This window comes from Strongylocentrotus purpuratus, unplaced genomic scaffold, assembly GCF_000002235.5.
Source record: "Strongylocentrotus purpuratus isolate Spur 01 unplaced genomic scaffold, Spur_5.0 spur5_scaffold_8, whole genome shotgun sequence".
Lineage (NCBI taxonomy): Eukaryota > Metazoa > Echinodermata > Echinoidea > Camarodonta > Strongylocentrotidae > Strongylocentrotus > Strongylocentrotus purpuratus.
Window position 1 is genome coordinate 32366379 of NW_022145614.1, and position 22882 is coordinate 32389260.

General features: G+C 35.4%; 1 protein-coding gene across 2 annotated transcripts; it reads left to right on the forward strand.

Annotated features, from left to right (window-relative positions):
* Nucleotides 1–9039: 9039 nt before the first annotated feature.
* Nucleotides 9040–22190, forward strand: LOC593274. 2 transcript variants are annotated; one of them, XM_030975697.1, is made up of 6 exons: nt 9040–9229; nt 15885–16101; nt 16833–16994; nt 17717–17915; nt 20184–20379; nt 21275–22190. In XM_030975697.1, the coding sequence occupies exons 2-6, from the start codon at nt 15901–15903 to the stop codon at nt 21468–21470; spliced, it is 954 nt and encodes a 317-aa protein (XP_030831557.1). In that variant the 5' UTR covers nt 9040–9229; nt 15885–15900; the 3' UTR covers nt 21471–22190. The 2 variants fall into 2 exon arrangements, with proteins under 2 accessions (XP_030831557.1, XP_030831558.1); XM_030975698.1 differs by lacking the exon at nt 9040–9229 and adding an exon at nt 9776–9859 and having other exon boundaries at nt 15884–16101.
* The last annotated feature ends 692 nt before the right edge of the window (nt 22191–22882 follow it).

Genomic DNA, 22882 nt, shown 5'->3' on the forward strand with positions numbered 1-22882 from the left:
GTATACATGTACTACTACTATTGCTGCTGCTACAACAACAACAGCAACTACCACTACTACTTTTACTGCCACCACAACTACTAAAAAATAATGATTTTACTACTACTATTACTACAACTGATACTACTACCACTTCTACTATTACTGCCACCACAATTACTTTTACTGAAATGCTACTACTACTAAAAAATGATGATATTACTATTACTACTACTACTACTACTACTTCTACTACTACTACTCTCACTACTACTTTTACTGCCACCACAACTACTATTAATAATATACTACTACTACTACTACTAAAAAATAATGATATTATTACTACTACTACTACCAATACTACTACTACAACTACTACTACTACTACACTGTCGCTCATAAAGTTGGAACATTTTTGTTTTACCCAAATTTGTGGAATTATTTTAAAAATAATTTAAAAATAATAGATCTAGATAATAGTATACATTCTCAGATTTTATTTAACAATAATTGGACAATGTGTGTTTTGCGTAACTGCTAAAGCATGTGTATGCTACTATGCTTATCAAATAGAGGACCTACGCCTTTAAGTCATAAACGTCAGTAATAAGGATTAATTGATCGATTTTCAGATTAGTTAGTCCTTAGTGCCATGAATATTCACAGTATTCAGGTTCGTAACAACATTGAAACTCGATACTTGAACGGGGTCGTCATAATTATAAGCAAAAGTTGGAAAGGACTGTTAGTTAATCATTACAACTCATACAATATGCCATGATAAATAACACTAGGAATAAGATATAAACAATATGCTAAACAAGAAGATTCGGGGGAGGGGTGTGTGTTTAGTTAGGAGAAAAAAGATCTTATTCAGACAGTATGATATAATACACCCTAATTGGATTATATCCTTACAGGTTCATATTATTTATTAGTTTAAGTTGTACATGACATAATATTATACAAATAATACACAGGTGTGAGTGCGTTATGGCACAACATGCACTCGGCTGCGCCTCGTGCATTGTATTGCACGTGTTGTGCCCTCAGGCGCCGCATCGCCACAACTTCACGAACAAAATCCTGTGTATTATTTGTTTCATGAAATGGGTCGTTGCACCTTTTTTGCACGGCTGTTATCACCAAAATGCACTTACTGTGCATATGGTAAAAGTTAATGCACTCAAACGTGATTCATATCGACGCTCCTCATTGGCTACTTTCTTGAACCATTTTGTATAACTTGTAATAATTAGAAATAAAAGCATGAGCATTAGAGGGACCATGTGACATAAAAGCGATGTGTTTTAATGACACCTCATGAGGGACACAAAAAGGGACTGAAGAAAAGAAACATAGATTTTATGCATTGACTATAATATGAGATATGTCCCCAAAGAGGAAATAAAACCGATGCGAAATTCAAACCAAGAAATTAAGCCACATTTCCAATCTATTATATTACGCACTGAAACAAAGTTAATAGCGCATTCGATTTATTAATGCTTTTATTACCTTAATATTTTGTATAGTTACCAAAGGAAATCGGACATTAATTTTGATCAATTATTGTTATGAGCAATTAATTCGTCAAGATGTTCGAAAGTGTTTTATTAATTTGATACTTAATGTGATTCTTCTTAAAGAATGCCTGGGTAAAACATGCCAAGTGGTCATCAATCTCAGGAAGAAAAAGAATATCTAAACTGGTACCTTGGACGTAAGCCTCTAAAAATGCAGTTGCCTGCGGTACTTGGTATTTGGGAATTGAATGAGGAACTGAAAAGAAAACATTTTGAATCGTTCATACAGATTCTGTTTGCATTTCATTAAGACATGCTCAACGTGGAACTGTGCATCGCTCTGCCACCTAGATTGAGTTGAAAGTCATTTCTCTTATCTAGAAATCCGTCATTTACAATTAAAAAAACAATGGATAGAAGAGAACCAGATGTGATTCCAAAGACATATTACAATAGTATGGTTTTACTTTGTTTCCTCGCTTGTGCTGGGTTGTGTTGTGCTGTACTACAGGCTCTGCCATCATCCTGTCATAATGAGGACTGCGGTAAGCACGGAGACCTAACATATGCATTCATCAGGATGACTCTAAGCACTGCTAACCTCTTACTCACTGTTTTTGTTGGATGGTTGATAAAGAACAGGGCTAACTTTCATCGACGCCAGGAAGTATTTTGGCCGATGCAATGTCGACATTGTGCTCAAGTCGTGGGCCTAGAAAGTGTTGATACTCCATCTTCTGTTTCAAAAGACGATGAAAGGGTGCAGTTTCAGCAGCGATCTATTTTCCGCCGATGGTCATTCCCAACCAATCTCGAAAGCTTGAAATTGTCTGTGACAGTGAATCATGTGAATAACTCACCAGCAACGTCAGCTGAACGCCTCAAAAATTCACACATGACTGTACCAACTTCCCATGAACAGAACAACGAAACGATTTCAAGGGATCGGAAACGTTTTTTCTATAAGCCACCTCATAAATCTCTTTTACTCATTTTCACTATTTTTGGAAGTGTCATACTATTTGAATCACCCATGCAAATCGTCGGCATCTTGATGTGTCTTACAAACTCTGGGCAATCAATATCCACAAAGATTACACTGGTAGCACAAGCTGTATATGATTTATTAAGTATAACCGCATTTATAATGTCTTTGTTCTTCTTTCATATCTACTACGATGCTGTCATAATTGTCAAGGCAAAGTTTTCGATAAGTTTTAGCATATACCTCGCTCTATCGATTGCTATTGCAGCCCTCAAAATAGGATATCCCATCAGCGCTGACATAGCAACAGTTTACGATCCTTTAAAAGATTCATGTGACGTGAGAAGGTCTTTAAAACAATTTCTCATTGATCTAGATGGCATGATGGGATCAGTATATACTGAGATAACCATTATTGCAGTTGGTATATTGTGGAATATATGGTTGTCTATGGTTCCTCAATGTTTCTTGGATACCGCGAGTAGTCCTCCTGAGTTCGATTACTTCGACACAATCAACAGAAGACCACTCAACAAAAGAATCTTAAAGGCCTTGAGAAATGGTTACTTGAAAATAAAACTTAGAGTTTGGAGAACAGGTTGGGACAATGAGCAGTATTTGTTACAACATACTACCACAAGTCACCTACGTTTCCCTTATCTACGTTCTATTCTAATTCTGGTCACTTTTTTTAGTGTGATATATTTTACATTCCATGTGTATGTATCGTATGGTGACTGGCCAAACTCTAAAAGCACAAGGATATACATAGAATGGGTCCTTAGGATGGCTTTTTACATCCCGTTCATAGGTCTCTATCACTTTCAAATCTTCCTATCGGGTCGTTCTAAAACAATTCTCCTTAAAAATCCAATCACAGTGTCAAGTGGTCTCGTACAGAGTCATGACATTGTTCTATTATTGAGCGGTGGTGGAATATTTATGCTCAATATTTTTCGTTTGGTGGCGGCTATGGGTATCTTAATGCGCTTTGCTACTATGCCTCAAGATGAGATTGCTCTTGCTGCTTTCTCTATAGTATACGCTGTTTCCCAATTTTACATTGTTTGGACAATGACATCTTTCCTACTCATAATCCAACGCAGGAAATTCACAAGTGATGCAGAAGTCAAATGGGTTTTAATTTGCCTCATGTATACCTTTGTTGCAAATGCATGTAACTGGCTGATAGGTTTATTTAATGTTAGCTCATGGATCGAGCTGGAACTATACTATGGTTCTATCGGAAAGGTGATTGGTGGATCTGTAGAACCTATCATATCATTGTATGGGTTGCACGCAGCTATGATAGCTTATGGAACATATCAAGACATTCAGAAAGGATATGTAAGACCAATAAATTAAACATTAACACACAGTTTTTAAATGTGCATTGTTTGTAGCACATTCTTTTTAAATCTAAATGTATTTGCTTATATTCACTTATATCATAGAAGTTTGTATGGCTATCATGGATTTAAAATAAGTTAGAAATCTCTTTTTAAATCGACTATAATGTCTTCCCGAGGGAGAAGTTTAATCAAGATTGAAGGAAAGGTCTTTGATATTGATCAAAGATGAGCATTTTTATTTTTAGAGGTATGAAGGAAGATTCTTAAACAGATCTTCTCTGCTTAAGTATTAAGACCACGCAGGAATTGGTTCACTTGCTGAGCCGTATGGTGAACATATAAAGATAGTTGCAGATTGAGATCATGAGAATCATCAAATCAAATGCCATGGTATACACATGAGAAGTGTTCTTTAGATTTAATTTCTGAATAATAACAACAACAACAAACAAGACATATGACATGTTATGTTCACGTGCATATACTGTATGTCCAGGGCCCCGTCTTATATAGAGTTGCGATTGATCCAAGTCATTCGCAAGTCCTCCAATCAATCGAAAGTTTGCAGTCTTGTATCTCTAATTTAAACAATTGTGATTAATATCGATCCTTTATAAAAATATAGTTGTACGTCTTATGTTGACGTACCAGTGCTGGTTAAATTCGGGGAACACAGGAAGCGGTAGCAGAGTCACCAAGACTGTACTATTTCATTAATATTTAACCGGCTTACCACAACATGTAATTATGGCATGATAAAATTTTTTTTTATGGAGATGAAATTGTGTTTGTATAGTTATGATTCATGTATAAGTATTATTACTGGCATGACGGATAATACATGTATATCAATATTTACGGCTATGTGTTTGTGTGCTATCCTCCCAAATACATTTCGACTGTATGTCATATTTTGTCTCCAATAGTAAAAACTTATCAAAAGTATTTCATGGAAATTATAATTTTTTATATGGGGCTCTTAAACGTATGCCGATCAGAAGTCATATTGTTATTGTAGTTTTAAAATATGTTTCTCCGCATGCAGCTTAACTGCAAATACTCAAAAGTTACATGTAAATACCGGTACTGTCCATGTCTAAGTTACTTGTTTAGTAAATTCTTTAAATATAATGGAATTTATGAATTTCACTCACCTAAATATTATGTATTCACTGTACTCTGTTTATAAATATTTACTAAAGATAAACGTTTGGTTCCTGTATATTAATATAGGCCTACTCAATAATATATACATATATCTTTCTTCGAGTTATGCACTCAATAAATATTTTCCCCCTCTAATATTGCTATTATGCTATTATACTATGTGTGTAATAGGAAACTTATTTTGAATGAAGATATTGATTTTGTAATGATTTGATGAAGAAGATTGGGGGTACTATCGTATAATGGTATGATATTATCGGTTATAAGTAGGAGAAATGCAGTATTTATATACTATAATATGCATGTTTCTTTTATCTTTGGTAAGCTTATGTTACATTTGTAAAATGTTATTTCTTTTGTTACACCTTTCCTAATGTGTGGTTAAGCAGTAATATTCATAACCACACAGAGGACTCCGGATTTTGTGTCACATCTTTATTGTAATTAATTTGAATCCGAAGTAGAATGAAGTACAGTATGACTGTATAAAGATGATCAATATATGTATAGTGATGAGACAACTACAAACCATACTGTTTGAATATCAAATGTAAGATACACAATAAAGCTCAACCAACGCAATGCATGTAGGCATCGTACTTAGAATTGGTTTCGTATTGCATTTAGTGAAATCGAAAGAATGAAATAGATAGACAGAGAGAGAGAGAGAGAGAGAGAGACAGACAGAGAGAGACAGAGAGAATGTATTTGTATATTTCCGTGTATGTCAGATTTAACACTTTTTATTCAAGTTAGTAAAGATTAATATACATATACATGACGAAAGGGGCATTTTATTGCTGAACAGAATAATAACATGCGTGCTTTGCGTCCTGCAAAATAGAAAAGCGTTAATTTGATTTTTTTTTTTTTAATGATACTATTTCTATAATTACGCATATATTTGTTCAAATATGAGCATTATATTGGTGTCAATGGAACATACAATCTAAAATTTAGCATTCGTACAACGCTAAACACAACATTTAATGTCTTGATTGCTAATCCGATTAACTATAGAAAGAATTGTCGAAAGCTTTCATGTACATTACTTGTTTGTTTTCAAACGTTGCTATTTCACTTTTCAAGCATGGAATCAGGTTTAAAACTATCAAAAGAACTATGGTCAATTTGATATAAACTTTAAACATATCTCTCCTAATTTCTAAGACTTATTTTGAGGTCCGAGAGAGTTTTGAACCCGGGACAAAACTTTTAGATTTAAAACAAGACTATCATAAGAATTTTAAGTCCCTAAAAATACTTATAATTTAAGTCTAATAGATTTAACTTTTTAAGTCCAATAAAATTTTTTTGTAATGCATTGACAATAATATTAAGATATTTCATCAAAAAGCAAATGAAACTAACAAAAGTTAATAGCAATGAATTAGGTCATATTTCCAATTTATTTCATTAGCGCTTCAAAAAGTTTAAAAACTTACAAACGCATTCGATCTTATAATGCTTTTATTACCTTAATATTGTATAGTTACCAAAGTATACGACATTAATTTTGATCAATTATTGTTATGAGTAATTAAGTCGTCGAGATGTTCGAAAGTGTTCATTAATTTGATACTTAATGTGATTCCTCTTAACAGAATGCCTGGGGAAAAACAAGTGGCCATCAACCTCACAGAGAAGAAGAATATCTAAATTGGTACCTTGGTCATTAGCCATTACAAAAGCAGCTGTCTTGGGAATTGAATAGGAAACTGAAAATAAAGCTTTTTAATCGTTCATACAGATTCTGTTTCATCTAAAGCCCCAATCAGTGTGTTGTGTGTGTGTATGCGTGCATGTGCGTGTGTGTTGTGTGTGTATGTGTGCGTGTGCGTGCGTGTGTGCGCGCGCGTGTGTGTGTTTTTTTAAATATTTTGTATGTGTGTCTGTCTTACTGTTTTTGTTCAATGCACTGTTTTATTCCTCACCCAGCAACTTGGCGCAAGTGAGATCTGGCAGTCTTGTAAAGATTGTCTGATGTTCAGTCATGCATGCAAAGATTCAGATGAAAATGGTACCTAAATTTACTGGGAGGATAACTCTATCAAGATATATCATGAAACCCATGATTAAATATTCATACTTCAAAAAATACAACTTTTAAAAAGTGGGACATTTTTTTGACTCACTCTGTATATCATTTAATACTTTTAAAGCAAAGCGTGTTCGATACGAACATTGAAACCATACACAGCTCTACAGGAGTAAAAGATCTTCTTAGAAATTGATTAAATGAATAAATTCTAAAGATATTTTATTTTCAAAATTGCTTAGTATCCTGAAATTACCAACATTAACAGGATTAACGCCATATAAAACAAAGCTTTTCATATACACGTATTTGTTTGATTATATTCAGGATTCTAAAGTTTATTTCACAAAATGCAGGGAATCGTGGAACTGCCTAAAATATGAACACACACTAACAAAATATTAAATTTAAAAAAATACAACAAACAAGAAATATAGATATGCCTACCCATGAAACGAAACTGAATTTGAGAAGAATTTGCTCGAGAGTGGGTAAATATCAGCAGGGTGTCGAGAAAGTTCAACGTCAGGCTGCACGTTTTGTCACCAATAATTATGGATGGGACACCAGCGTTACCAAGCTACTCAACCAACTCAACTGGGGATCTCTTAAGGACAGAAGGGAAGCACACCGTCTTACCTGCCTCTTCCAAATGATCAAGGGACAACTCGACATCGACTACCAATCTCACACCAACCCTAAGCCAGACAGACGTAGACGAGGACACTCCAACCAATTTGAAATTCGCCACACCAACTCGGACGTCTATGCCAACTCATATTTCCCAAGGACTGTAAAGACATGGAACAACCTACAACAAGCAACCATCGACCAAACCTCCCCGCTCTCATTTAAAAATGCAGTTACTAAAGAACTTTTTTCCAAAATGTAATCGTCCACCCTCCCCCACCTCCAGTCAAAACTCTTCTTCTGAGTATTTAGGAGGAAAATAATCCAAGATCCAAGATCCAAGGTGGGGTTAGAACGAGAGGTCCGGGGAGAGAGGGAGAGATCGAGATCCACATCGAGAGAGAGAGAGAGAGAGAGAGAGAGAGAGAGAGGAGAGGGAGAGAGAGAGAGAGAGAGGGGGGGGGGGCAGGGGCGAGAGTAGTGGCGGAGAGTAGGGGTAGGCATATTCTGTCCGGTACGTGATATGAAAAGGTTATCTGAGATCTAGTGAGGATTTTTGTTTTCTTCTTCTTAATCTTTGTTGATGGAGATGCACTTTCAGAATTCGATTCAATAATCTTTTGATAGGTCTATCCATATTTCATAATATTTTCGTTTTTGTTTTAATGCATAATTAAGTCTACATGCAATGTACATGTAGGCCTACATGTATAAGGATGTGGGATAAACTGAAATTCAGTATTTGAAAGTTATATCACATAATTAAATTGTTATGAAAGTTAAATCATGTGTTTTAAATACATCATAATGCTATTTTGGGCGATTAGCAAAGCACTGGTCCCAGGAGTATTTTGAGTTAAAGAGAAAGTTGAGTTCTGGGAAGAGATGAAAAATAATTTGTGAGTGTTATCATTCTTATTATGCAAGTGTGGAAGAACATCAGATAAGACATGTTCCCTGAAAATCATGGCTCTTCAAATGCCTTCATATTCTAAATATGTCATGTAACATCGTAAAACTCGGGGGTGGGATTTTTACGCCACGTGTTCGTGTAATCCCACATACATCTTTCTGTGTACAGTGTTTGTAACTTTACCAAGACTTGGCAAATTTCTTATCATTTTGATGATTCCAGAGCCTTGCAATACACACAAATTCTTATATGCTAGATGATCAACCTTTCCTGGTCGATTCCACAACGTTTCTTTCACAATGCAATCGCATGACCAGAACTCAACTTCATAATACTTTATACACGTTCCCTGATAAAGAGACTGGCACTAAAAGACTACGACGATATGTAAACAAAAGCACGTTGCATGCATGGTGGTACGGAAACGTACTCGAAGCAGGTCAGTCAGTTCGATTGTTACGAAACAACAATTTGCATTATTACATAATTGCGCTGCGGACCGCACAAACATCACACATATCCATGAGTGGCCACGTACGAACCAGTCCACAAATATCATACTGAGAATCTGATGAGCTAGAGAAAGCTACATTGAAAGACGCCGATAAGAGACGTTAAAAAGAACTACAACTATTGGTAAGTTTAGAAACGGTATTGAACGATATTGTCACAGACCAGCTGAAGAAGATGTCGCCTGGCCCTTGTTGCCAGCGTATTTTTGTAAGTACGCCCACCGCAGCTCAGCGGTCCCGTGATTAGTGGCGTGCGGGTGAGGTGCCGTGAAATGACAAAACATTTGGAAAGAAGTCTTAAGTGCAGTCACTGCATGCACTGAATGTTCGATATTCATTACCACAAATTAACGGATATTCATTACCACAAATTAACGGATATTCATTACCACAAATTAACGGATATTCATTACCACAAATTAACGGCACTACGGCAGGCCCATTTTTTCTTAAATGTTTGCCATTTTGTAGCATGTATTTTAGTGAAATTTAGTCAGTAGATCTACTCATGAATACTTGTCACAGTTAGCAAAGACCTAAACCATATATTATCTAGACCAATTTTATTTTCTTTGTTATACTATTAGGGAGGCCAATGCCCAAATCTAACTTTTTAATTACGAATTTGTTTAAAATAAAACAAAGATTAAAAGAAAGCATTTTCTTTCAAATATCATACTGAGAATCTGATGAGCTAGAGAAAGCTACATTGAAAGACGCCGATAAGAGACGTTAAAAAAGAACTACAACTATTGCTAATTTTAGAAACGGTATTGAACGATATTGTCACAGACCAGCTGAAGAAGATGTCGCCTTGTTGCCAGCATATTTTTGTAAGTATGTCCACCGCAGCTCAGCGGCCCCGTGATTAGTGGCGTGCGCGTGAGGTGCCGTGAAATGACAAAACATTTGGAAAGAAGTCGTATGTGTACTTTTACAATACTGGGTAATGAAAGTGTGACATGAATGCTTAAAAATGAAACCCTCTAAAATCTGCCTAAATATGTTTCATTTTTAGAGAATGTTATTAATTGTGTATTTGCTGTGAAGTGAGACATAATTACCAACTTGAATAGTTGCTAACTGTTATAAAAATATGAATGACACATGCACTTCCATGGTCAGTTTAATCAAAAACCTTGGTGTCCACCATAACAACCGTTACACAAACTTTAAGAATAAATATTCTTACTTACATAATTATTATTATTGATTGATAGTGATACTGTATGTTCTCCTTGAAGAAGAAAATAACTTTAGAACAATTAACTTTTAATTGTTTTCATTTTTCGTGAGAATACACAATGCCATATAACATTCATCACCCAGTCCTCTAGGGTGGACACCAAAGGTTCATAATTTTTTTAAAAATATCTATTTGAATCAAAATTGAACAATTCAATGAATTTTATATACACAATGTGGAAAGCCTTTCTTGTGAAAGATTAGAAAGATTATAAATGAAGTTTTCTTAACAAAATTGTATTTTGTATTTTTCATATAACGCGTGTTATGAGTGGACACCAAAGAATTTTTAGAATTTCAAACATGCGCTGTTTTTTTAACTATTACATTTCAAGCTTCATCTTTTTTTAATTGATTTGATCCATGGAGTTCTTCCAAGAAATAAACTGGGAATTGTCAAAGTTGTTCATATAATGTGCATTCATCATGCAGAAGCACCAAATGGAACGCGTGTTTCATGGTGGACACCATGCATAACAACTGTTACAAGATGTGAAATATTGTGATTATGAAAAAACTTTGCCACGCAACCTAAGATTTTTAATGACATGAGCATAAATAGATTCAGCACTTACTACCAGACAATAATTGAACATCAAATAGTCATACAAATTTAGAGAATACCCATTACCAGGAACTAGGTTTTTTCATGTCACGTTTTGGTGTTCTAAATAGGGCAAAAAAATGGGTTTCACCTTACATAAAAATTTAAACCAGGGGTTTTGAAACACAACGTTATTTAAGTTATCTCCACTACATATCTGCATTAAGACATGGACAAAATTATCATCATAGAATACTCTTTTATTTTTATACTTGGATCTGAAATATCCATGGTGAAATCTCTCCAGTATCATAAAAATACACATATTCATTACCACAAATTAACGGCACTACGGCAGGCCCATTTTTGTCTCGCCTGCGTAGCAAAAAGCGAGACATAGGCGCCGCTTTTCCGGTGACGGCGGCGGCGACGGCGTCAACATCAAAAACTTAACCTAAGGTTAAGTTTTTGAATTTTTGATATAATTTTTAAAGTATAAGTTCTTAGTCAATGAAACTTTGACCATAGGGTAATCAAGTATCCCCAATCCTGTGAGTTGAATTTCAAATCACAAAGTCAAGGTCAAAGGTCATTTCAGGTCAACAGACTTGGACTATGTTGTAGCATCATCATCGAAAACTTAACCTAAGGTTAAGTTTTTGAATTTTTGATATAATTTCGAAAATATAAGTTCTTAGTCAATGAAACTTGGACTATAGGGTTATCAAGTCTCCCCAATCATGTGAGTAGAATTTCAGGTCACTAAGTTAAGGTCAAAGGCCATTTTAAGGTCAACAAACTTAGACTTTGTTGTGGCATCAACATTAAGATTTTCAAAATGCTTCTTCTTCGTTATTTTTCAACCGATTTTGATTCTGATTGTTTCATATGATAGGGCTAGGAGGGGATTTAAAATTTCTACACAGAATCGTGAAATTCATTATCTTTGCTAATTTATGCAAATTTATTCGAAATCACAAAAAAGGCTTCTTCTTCATTTCTCGACCGATTTTGATTTGGTTTGCTTTATATCGTAGAGCTAACTTTGGTACACTAAACTTCTACACAGAATTTTGAAATTGTTCTCCATTAATTAATTATGGTAATTTATGCAAATTTATTCCAAAATTAACAAAAATTGCTTCTTTTCCCTCATTTCTTGACCGATTTTGCCTTGTCTGTTAGAGCTAATTTTGGAACAATAAATTTCTACACAGAATCGTGAGATTTTGCTCCATTGATTATTTATGGTACTTTATGCAAATGAAATGAAATTATGTCCCTTCCAGGGCATCAAATTTCTATTTTTTGACCAGTTCAAAAGTGTACCACATAAAATTTACGATATTTGTTGTTGTGAGATGCGGATGAGCGCTATGTCATTGACGTTCTGGTTTATTATATTGAATTGCGTTATGCAGGCGAGACCGCCGAGAGCGTTTCCCTTGTTTCTTAAAGGGATCGTGTAGCAATGTTAAATCTGAGATACACGGCCCTACGTGTTATCAGTGTCTGTGATATGGTGTAATACTGAAGCCCTAAAAAAATTGCGCTTCAAAATGATCAAGAAGTGCCTCAAAAAAGTAAAAATCTTTGAGTGACCGGTTTTACCATACTCGTTTTCCCCAATAGACTGTAGTGTTATGAAAACCGTCAGGCGAACGGTTTTCAAAATTTGCAATTCCAATCATAAATATCTTGATAATCAGACAGGCGATCGGCTTGTAAAAGTCATGGGGTTCCTGACTGACCTAAAGGTTTATAATTATCATTGCATCATGAGCTAAATCCAGAATTTTTTTTCAGAATCTGAGACAAAGTTACCGGATCCCTTTAAATGTTTGCCATTTTGTAGCATGTATTTTAGTGAAATTTAGTCAGTACTCATGAATACTTGTTACAGTTAGCAAAGACCTGGATCTACACTGTAGTATCATCTTGACCAATTTTATTTTATTTGTTATACTATTAGGGAGGCCAATGCCCAAATCTAACTTTTTAATTACGAATTTGTTTAAAATAAAACAAAGACTAAAAGAAAGCATTTTTTTTCACTAAGACAACTCACCCATCTGCCTACTCCAGAATTTCCATAAAAAAGGAGATATCCAGCTCTTTTCTATGCCTTTCCTTCTACGCCTGGCCGTACGTAAGAGCCTTGAAACAATCAATTTCATGGTCCCAAAAATTACGTTGAGAATTAGACAGGCCCGAGGGAATAGGCGTGTCATCATGGTCATTTCCCGGACAACAAGTTAAAAACTTCGCGCGAAAGTACATTCATCATCACCGGCTAGTCTTGAATTAGTCACACACATCGACACAGTACTGTAGGCCAGGTACGGTAATTGCATGCAAGCTGCGATCGAGCCATTCTAGCCATGGCATGGAGGGTCAAAACATAATAGAGAGAAAGCTTGAAAACCACTCATTGTAAATTAAGAAAGTGATTGAAATAAATAAATAGGCCTACCTTGGTTTTAAGATGTATTCCAATTACTATTTCCTTATGAGTAAAGATCAATCTGACACTGCATTGTCAACGATCGATAAATCCAACTTGCACTATGTTTGATTCCGTATTGTGTTCGCTGCAAGTCACAGCGAACACAATACGGAATCAAACATAGTCAATAGGACTGCACGCATCTATGTGTACTGACGTTGACAGAGATATTTCTCTCCCTCTCTCTCTCTCTCTCACTAACCATATCATACACTAAAACACACACACGTTCAAATCAGGGTCCAGACAACCCGCCCCAAGACAACTCGCCACAATACCCTGGACATCTCGCCACAATACCCTGGACAACTTGCCTGCAGGGTGGGGTGCCTTTTCGGACAACTCGCCACACTTTTTTCCCCTCATGATTTCTAGATCTAAAATCCCTCATCTTAGATGAAATTGTCATTTTATGTATTCTTTAAACACAGTCATGACAGGAAACATGAGAATAACAACTAATACTAACATAATATTGAGCAAGAAATGCATACGTAATCATATTTAATGATAAAGCATACACTCTTTTCCTGCAAGATCGATGAAAATGTCAAAAAGAAACCGACGTTATTTTATTATTATTATTATAACTTATTATTATTAACATTAACAGGGTTAAGTCCGTATATTTTTCTTTGCTTTAACAAAAAGCACAAAGTATTTTCAGGTGCAACTTCATACTGTAGATGTCCAAGAGTCTTTCTTATCACTATCGGTCTCACTGTATACCCCCGGAGGGGGGAGGGGTACTCACATAGAAATAAACCAGATTTCAATTGTATTTTGCTGGGTCAAATAACCACCCCGGCCCCCCCCCCCCATCAGTACATCAGTGCTTCCAGTATCCTACCATTAAACAATTTCTGAGACAGAAAAATGCAGCTGTTACAGACCTCTAGATCTAAATACAGAGAAGTTATCCCAATGATCTGGCGATCGTATATGCCTTCGGTTTGTCAAAAATATATTATTGTTGCAAGGGAAATCAGCTTTATTCTTTATTCTTCGTAATGACTGTGTTTATAAAAGCACGAAAATCTCGAAAAATTACAATTTCATCTCAGATGAGGGATTTTAGGTCTAGAAATCATGAGGGGAAAAAAGTGTGGCGAGTTGTCCGAAAAGCACCCCACCCTGGACAACTCGCCTGTGGCGAGTTGTCCAGGGTATTGTGGCGAAATGTCCAGGGTATTGTGGCGGGTTGTCTTGGGGCGGGTTGTCTTTGTGGCGAGTTGTCTGGAATTCGTTCAAATCATGGCATTCATTACACTTCTCAATTGGAGTATAGACTGCTCACGTAGACTTTTTTTTTTTTACTGAAATGTCTTTTTTTACACTTCTCATACATTACTGCACAACACTGGTGTCTAGTGCTGAAATTTTTCTTTCTAAAATTGTTCTTTTTTTTTCTTCTGGTGACTTGGACGACGAGCGCACAAATCGTAGGCGTAAAAGCCTTACGCCCGGGCATTGGCCTCCCAATACTATCTTAATTCTTATCTTATTTTGCCTTTCGGCTAAAAGACAACATATATATTACAGCTATACCTAAACTATGTTACTCTTAAATAGCCTTGCGTAACTTATGTGTGCTGAGCTGAGTCTTGCGTAAGTTATGCGTGCTTAGCTGAGTCTTCATGCCGAAAAAACTCTGTTAACATGGTTCTAACAAATTCTAACTTTCATAATCGGTTCCAAATTCTGTCGTCTTTTTTAAAGTTGGCTGGATCATGTTCAGATATCACAGGCTATCTCAAACAAATTTAATGGGTTGGGCTTTACAGTGAATATAATCCATGTTATATCCTGCATCAAAAATTTGTTGGCTTTTGATTGGTAGAGAACTTGTCACATGACCAGAAATATTTGATCTATTTTTAGAAAGTACTATTTGAGAGTACTATTTTGATCAACTATTTGGGAGTTGAAAAAAAAATGTGATTTTTTTTTTTTTTTAATTGCATCAATTTTTTTTTTAAATCTTAATTTAATGAAAACAAAATATTTTAAATCTTTTTAGATCAAAATTGACATTTTTTTTGTTCTAAGTTTTTTTCTTCCAAAAAATGTTTTTTTTATATTTTTTTTTTTAAATAAATAAATTTGTGATGCAGGATATAAAACAAATATACCATGCCTTCTATTCGAGGTACTGGTTAAACTATGGGCCTCGGTGACTCCAAAAGTACCATTTGCTTCGGGGCTGCGCCCCTTAGCAAATACTACTATTGGAGTCACCTCTTGCGCATAGTTTTAACCAGAACCTCTCAAGGCAGTGTATAGTTGTATACTAACAACTTCTCATTACCAGGGTATTTAATTTATATTTTGCTGGGCCTACACTCCATCTGTTGCATTCATTTCAAGAGTGTAATTTGGACTTTTCTAAAGTTCATTACATGCATGATACATCATTTTATACAGTGAATGATGTTCTCTAGTAGAGTTTGTTTGATATTATCTCTCTTCCATTTTCTTTTCCAGCAAACAGATATACACCATGGAGACTAATTCAGATAACAGTACTGGTGGTCCATTTATCATTGATGAATACAACTTAGCCTTATGTGCCATTGTTACCGTGGCAATGCAGACATCTTTCTTCATTGTAGCAGCAACATGCAAATTTGACAAGGTCACAGATTTTGCTGGGGGAACCAACTTTGTCGTCTTAGCATTACTCTCATTCTTACTAGCTCAGGTAAATGCTAATTTAAAGGCAATGTCTTCCTCCTCAAACTAATTGAAGTCTTGCATAAAACATGAACTTGAAAATTAGTTCTGTCTTCATAATCTGTAGTAAAATTAAATGTTTTGGTAAGCTTTCGAATACCGTGCTGCAAGCTTCCCCAGACTTTTGTTGTAGCTGGTGCTGTTACAGGATACAGTTCAAAACACTTGGTCTGTCAATTATCCACTTGGAAATTGTTTGAGTGTTATAACATTAAGTGGTAGACAGGACTGGTTGGTGCAGATCATTTCTTGCCAAACAACTTGAAAACCAAAGCACTGACGTTTAATCCAACATACTTATTTACATAATTGCAATTTGCCTCCGAATTTTCTCTCAAGTAATGTTTTAATCTCTCATTCATCTTTTTCAGTATTTTCCATTATGAGAAAGTGGCAATAACAGAAATTGTTAATTATTGAAAGACAGATTTTATATAATAATAGGGATAACTCTGCATAACTGAAAATCACACAAATCAAATTTTTCCTATCAAAGTTGAATTGCATATACCGGTAACTGAAAGTCACACAAGTCAAATTTTCCCTATTAAAGTTGAATGAAAAATATAACAAGAAAAGAAACATGTTATTTACACTTCCTAAGTTGAATTTTGCATACTGGTAAGTCTAACTTTTTTTGTGCTCCAAATGGACTCGACTTCTGCAGAGTTTCACTGTATTTTCATTTTCCTCTTTCAGACGTATGGTGTGCGTCAGATAGTGGCGACTGTTCTGGTGTGCTTGTGGGGGATTCGTCTATCAGGATATCTCTTGTATAGGATCATCAAGATAGGCGAAGACAAACGATTTGATGACAAACGAGAGAATTGCCTCAAGTTTGCAGGTTTCTGGATATTCCAGGTGAGATCAAGGATCATGGTCAAGTCCAATAATTTAGTCTTGCATACATCATCAAGTATTGCAGAGTTTTAGATTGATATCAAATAAAAAAAAAAAATCTTGAATCTTGATAAAAGCTCTAGTAGGTCTGTTATCTTGATATCATGATCGGATTACTAAAATCGTAGATGTGGTCTCACTGGTCTATGACGTAGGGATCAAAATAGCTTGGACTTGCCCTCATGTAAACCAGATTATCGGCCTACTCACAGTGGGTCAGAAACCTTTACTCTGTCACAATGCAGAGCTTTATTGTAGGGCTGTGCATGGATCTATTTGATTTTGAATGATCAGAAATGCATACATGTACATTGTAGATTCAAGTTCAAACCAAATGTGCCAATAAGGTCTTTCATTGCATTTGGTCTCCCATACATCAACTATTGCAGAGTTTTCAGATCATATGTTAATATCAAATGTGTTTTGCACTTAGTATTTGGATTGATAAAAGCTCTAATAGGGCTCAGATTATCTTAATACAATGAGCAGATTACTAAAATCTTAGATTAGATGTGGTCTTTATACATCTAAGCTAGGTATAGCTTGCCAACAAGTGCGATATTTTTTCCAGGAGGTGTGATTTACATGACAGTTCTGTTTTTCTTTTATCCAAGAGACCCCATTTTTTTGTATCACTCTGTATTAAATTATTTATGTAAGGTTGATCTTTCTTCCTGCTACAGGCTGTATGGGTCTTCACTGTAAGTCTCCCACTCATCTTCATCAATGCTAAGAAATACAACGAGGGAACTACTTTTGAGGCCCTGGACTACGTAGGGACAGCCCTGTTCAGTCTTGGTCTAATTATCGAGACCATTGCTGACCAACAGAAGTTCAATTTCCGCAACGACCCAGCCAACAAAGGGAAATGGTGTCAAGCAGGTATTCCTTTCCTTGCTTTTGTTAAATGATAGAGATAATCTGTTTCTTCATGCTTTGCAGATTGAAATTTCATTGCCCCCACCCCAAGTCTTCTAGACACTGTCACCTCCCTAGTGATCTTATTTTTTTGCAGTTTAGATGAACAACAACTTAAAATTTCTTTTGATTAGTTTCCTTGAATATTCAAGAAAAGCAATAGGAGTGCAACCATGTCTTCATATATGTTTGCACCATGCTTGTACCATCTCGGCTAGATTTTCCATCCAAAATCAGACTAAATCTGTGATATCTTATGAAGTAGACGTCTACATGTACCAAAAACACTGATATAATTATATGAAAAATAATGTGAAAACAAGCTGTTGATGTCAAGAGGATGAAGTGAAAACCTAGCAATGACCATTTTAAACTAAAATTGTACAGTTTGAGTGAAATACTGAAAGTTCATCTCTGCAGGAAGTACTTCCTTCCTCTTTGAAGTAGATATTATGTAATCTTGAAAGATAGTCACCACTCACCAGGTCCATATCAAGAAGATAAATAAAACTTAAGATTCCTTCTGATATTGTTTTTACTTATCTGTTTTTCTCTCATTCCCCCTCCTTTTCCCAATTTCCTTTATGAATAACTTGCATCCAAAACTTGAAGTCCAATTCTAAAGCCTCTGTCCTTTAGAGTGGTGCTGTCTTATAGCAATATGTCTTGTTCAGTAAGAGGCATTATCTTTAAAGATAAAGACCAGTTATGGTCATGCGATTGCATTGTGAAAGAAACTAGCATATAAGTATTGGTGTGCACTGCAAGGTTCTGGAATCATCAAAATCATAAGAATTTTGGCCCAGTCTTCGTAAGGTTGCAAGCACTGTACACAGAAAGATGTACCGTATATGGGACTACGCACACGTGATATCTATCACGTCCAAATAGATAAACCAATTTACTAAATATATCAATTAGTAGGCGGTTTCCCGGCAAAATTGTTATCATCTTGTATGAGACAAAACATATTCTTTCACATGATTAGTAATAAGAGCTTCCATTTCATTTATTGAAAGGGGGGCGTTTCCAAAACTGGTCTTTACCTTAAATCTTTATACCTGTGTCTACAAACTTTCACCCTTATCAGATGAATTGGTTAAGATTTGGGGTAATATGGTCAAAGGTCACAGCGATAGCCAGAAAACAATTGGAGGCTAAAATTTCTCACATTTGCAATACAATTTTCTCCAGATATAAGAATTGCATTAAAATTGTTTTGTCAAAACTTAAGTGTTGACTAGCTTGCATTTAATTGCAACTGCATGTATAAAGAAACTGGCTGTAGTACGTACATGTACACAATCTGTAAATGAACAGTTTGGTCTCTTTCTTTGCCTCTCTGCATGGTCATTCATATAGACCCAAATTGTCAGTAGGATTGCTAGTGGCTTGTGCAACACAATGGCTTTGTAAAATTACAGATTCCAGGTCTTGATTAGCTCCATGACAACCCTCTTAAAGAGAAGGTTGAGTTCTGGGAAGAGGTGAAAAATAATTTGTGAACTTTATCATTCTTATTATGCAAGTGTGGAAGAACATCAGATAAGAAATGTTCCCTGAAAAGCATGGCTCTTTAAATGCCTTCATATTCTAAATATGTCATGTTCATCGTAAAACTTGGGGGGTAGGTTTTTTACGCCACGTGTTCGTGTAGTCCCATATACATCTTTCTGTGTACAGTGTTTGTAACTTTACCAAGACTTTGCCAAATTTCTTATCATTTTGATGATTCCAGAACCTTGCAATACACACAAATTCTTATATGCTAGATGATCAACCTTTTCTGGTCCATTCCACACCGTTTCTTTCACAATGAAATCGCATGACCAGAACTCAACTTCATCTTTAACACCGGTATAGATTGATCTTGCTCTGAAATAGTTATATAATCTTCAAGTATTTGGTATATCCATCCCATGATAAATACAATGTGTCACAGGATGATTATTTGTGTAGCACATAACAAGTTAAAGGCACAGTATTGTGGTTAACTAGTTGTTGTGACGTGTACCTGACATCCAGCTAACAATGGAAGTTACAAACTGATTCAGCCGAGGACGCAGGTTTGAAACTGAGTCACGTCTTTCAGATGGTGACATTTAAAGGTCGGTCCCCAGACGTAAATAGTCATATCTGATTGATACACGTCTGTAAAAAATCCCAAAACATACACATTGTTAACAAAATATTGAATAGCCATGAACAGTGTCAATGTTCTCTTTTCTGCAGGTTTGTGGAGCTGGTCTAGGCATCCAAACTACTTTGGTGAGATCATGCTATGGTGGGGTATGTTCATCATGAGCTGTAGTGTATTAACTGGTGTTGAATGGATTGCTGTATTAGGCCCTCTATTCATCTCGCTTATTCTACTAACCTTGAGTGGCATCCCCCTACTGGAAAAGAGTGCTGATGAAAGATATGGACAGTGAGTATCAACCTCCCAAATTCTTTTTTTTTGTGGGAGGAGGGGGGGGGGGTAGGAATGACTACTATAGACATGAAAAGAAAGTTTGTGGCAGTTTTGAACACTTTAAAAAAATTTCATAGGTCTCTCTTTTTTCTTTCTTTTTTGTGGAAATGCTCATGGCTCTCACTAAGTCACAATTTTTGTATTGCCATCCTATGCAATTTTTGGTAGTGAAAAAGATGAAACAGATTTGCATGTAATATTTATTTCGATTAAAGCAAACATAATAGCAAATTGTACTAATACTCTAAAACAAGGCTTTCAACAAAAGTTTGCAAATTGCAAAAAGTTCCATCCTACTAAGTATTTAGATCAGACATGGAGTTTATGAAATTAGCAAAGGTTCTTGATGCAAAGATGCTATTTAGAAATGCCATATCACAATATATGTCATTTAATTTCTTGTTTAATTTGTAGAATTCAGTTCCCATTGCGTCATGTTCCTACCCTGTACTACCCTGTTTAAATAGTTATTATTACATCTGAAATAGTGCATTGGTATACATTTTTATATATGAGACTAGCCTTATATCAAAAGAAGATGATTGCATATTAGAGTTGCAAGAAAAACAAAATTGTTGTGATATATGCATGATTTTATTGTTGGTTCACTTGTCATCTCCGCTCTTTAGTAATTATAATTTTTTATTTTATTTTCTTCTGTTTCTGAGGCACACAATAAAAAATAGATCATAAATAAGAGTCTGTATAAGTGTCATATTCTTGTGTCAAGCATTGCTAAAAAAGGTAGGATTTCAACCTGAAACTCTCTTATGATGCTGTAGCTTTTAACTGATGATAATTGATTGATAATATCTTTTTCCTGTTTCTGTTTTGTTTATGTCACGAACAGACTTGATTCCTACGTAATCTTCAAGAAATCAACCAGTCCATTACTCTTGTTTTGGCCACGCCTCTACCAGGTTCTGCCCTCAGCCGTCAAGTGTCTCTTCTGCTGTGAGTTTCCATTCTATAACAACATTGGTAAGACCTCTCCTGACCCTGAGGGCGCTACTCCCAATGAAGAGACGGAAATCGTTAGAGCTTGAATCAACTCAAAATGAATTTATTTTCATATTACATCTATGCAAGGTAGTGTGAGCAGTAAGGATGGAACCTAATGTGTACTTTCACATCCCTTAAGCTTATTATTTCTCTCTTTTTAGAAAAACATGGTCATAAAATATCATAAGTTTGAATTTTTTGAAATAGTTAGATTGGTCCCCACAAGTGAATTATTTCTATGGAAAAAAAGAAGAAAAAACAATGCTCAAAGAGGGTCAGAGGTGCTTTTTCTGCAGGACTAGAACATAAAAATATAGAAATGTAATATACACACAAACAGGTTTACTGAGTTGTCATTGGATTACTGATACATGGATCAAGGCCTCATTCAGATATGCTTTGGTATACTGCAGCGTGTTTTAAAATATTATAATCACATAACCTTGAACCTGGAAGAATTACTCTCCCAAAAGCGTGAACGCTGTCCTGGAGAGGGCTGTGCTGTGTTGCGTGCTGTTGGTGATGTGCTGTTGGTGAAGTGATGGTGGTTGTTCTCCGTGCACTATATACAATGTGCAGGGTGCAGTGTGCAGGTGGTGCAGGTGTGTACAGGTGTGTCACTCGTTACAACATCTTCAGGTTGTCCTGTTTCTGTTTTGTGAAATAGGCTCCACATTTCTGTACCTTATAACACAGAGCTCAGTGAATACACATCTGAGCTTTGTTGCGTGCAGTTGCCAATCACTTTCATGCTTTCTGGAGAAAAAAAAATCACTGCAGTTTATTGCTTCATACCTGAATGATCCTCTATAGATAATACAGGATTTTGACGTACATTAATAGTATAGAACATGTTAGAAGGTCAGTACATTAGATGTGTGTAGAAAAAATTGATTATATAAACCATTTACTTGATTTCATTCAATACAGCTCAATAAATGCTAGATATGATGTGCTTTAGATTAAATCATACATGGAGAGTTTGTCTTGAATACATTATTATTATTATTTGTATAAAATGTATTGCTTATGCACATATTGGTATGATATTAATAAATTGTTGATCCATAGAGTTGAATTGAATATCTCAGTTTTAGGGAGAAACTTATGACATTACCAAAATCGTATATGTACAGTTAACAACTAAATTGTTCATACCACTTGTAAATTTCATTTCATTTTTTTTTAAATTAATTTTTTTTTTTTTTTTTTTTTTTTTTTTTTTTTTGGGGGGGGGGGGGTGGTGTTTTTCGTAACTCAAGAATTAAATGAGGACTAGTGGAATTAGGGCCTTTGCTGAATACTTTTAGATTTAAGCTTTTATATGCCATATTCTCAAGAAACATGAATCAGGACAAATCAAATTTTCACACACTTCACAAATTACAAAATTTGGTAGGGATTTGAATCGTGTATTTGTTTGCTGCTGTATGTCCATAAGCTCATCTCCAAACAT

Excerpts from the sequence above, each read along its gene's own strand:
- LOC593274 (XM_030975697.1), top strand. The coding sequence starts at position 15,901 with ATGGAGACTAATTCAGATAACAGTACTGGTGGTCCATTTATCATTGAT. Across the intron at positions 17,916-20,183 it reads AGGGAAATGGTGTCAAGCAG|GTTTGTGGAGCTGGTCTAGG; the intron begins GTATTCCTTTCC and ends TCTTTTCTGCAG. Across the intron at positions 20,380-21,274 it reads GCTGATGAAAGATATGGACA|ACTTGATTCCTACGTAATCT; the intron begins GTGAGTATCAAC and ends TGTCACGAACAG.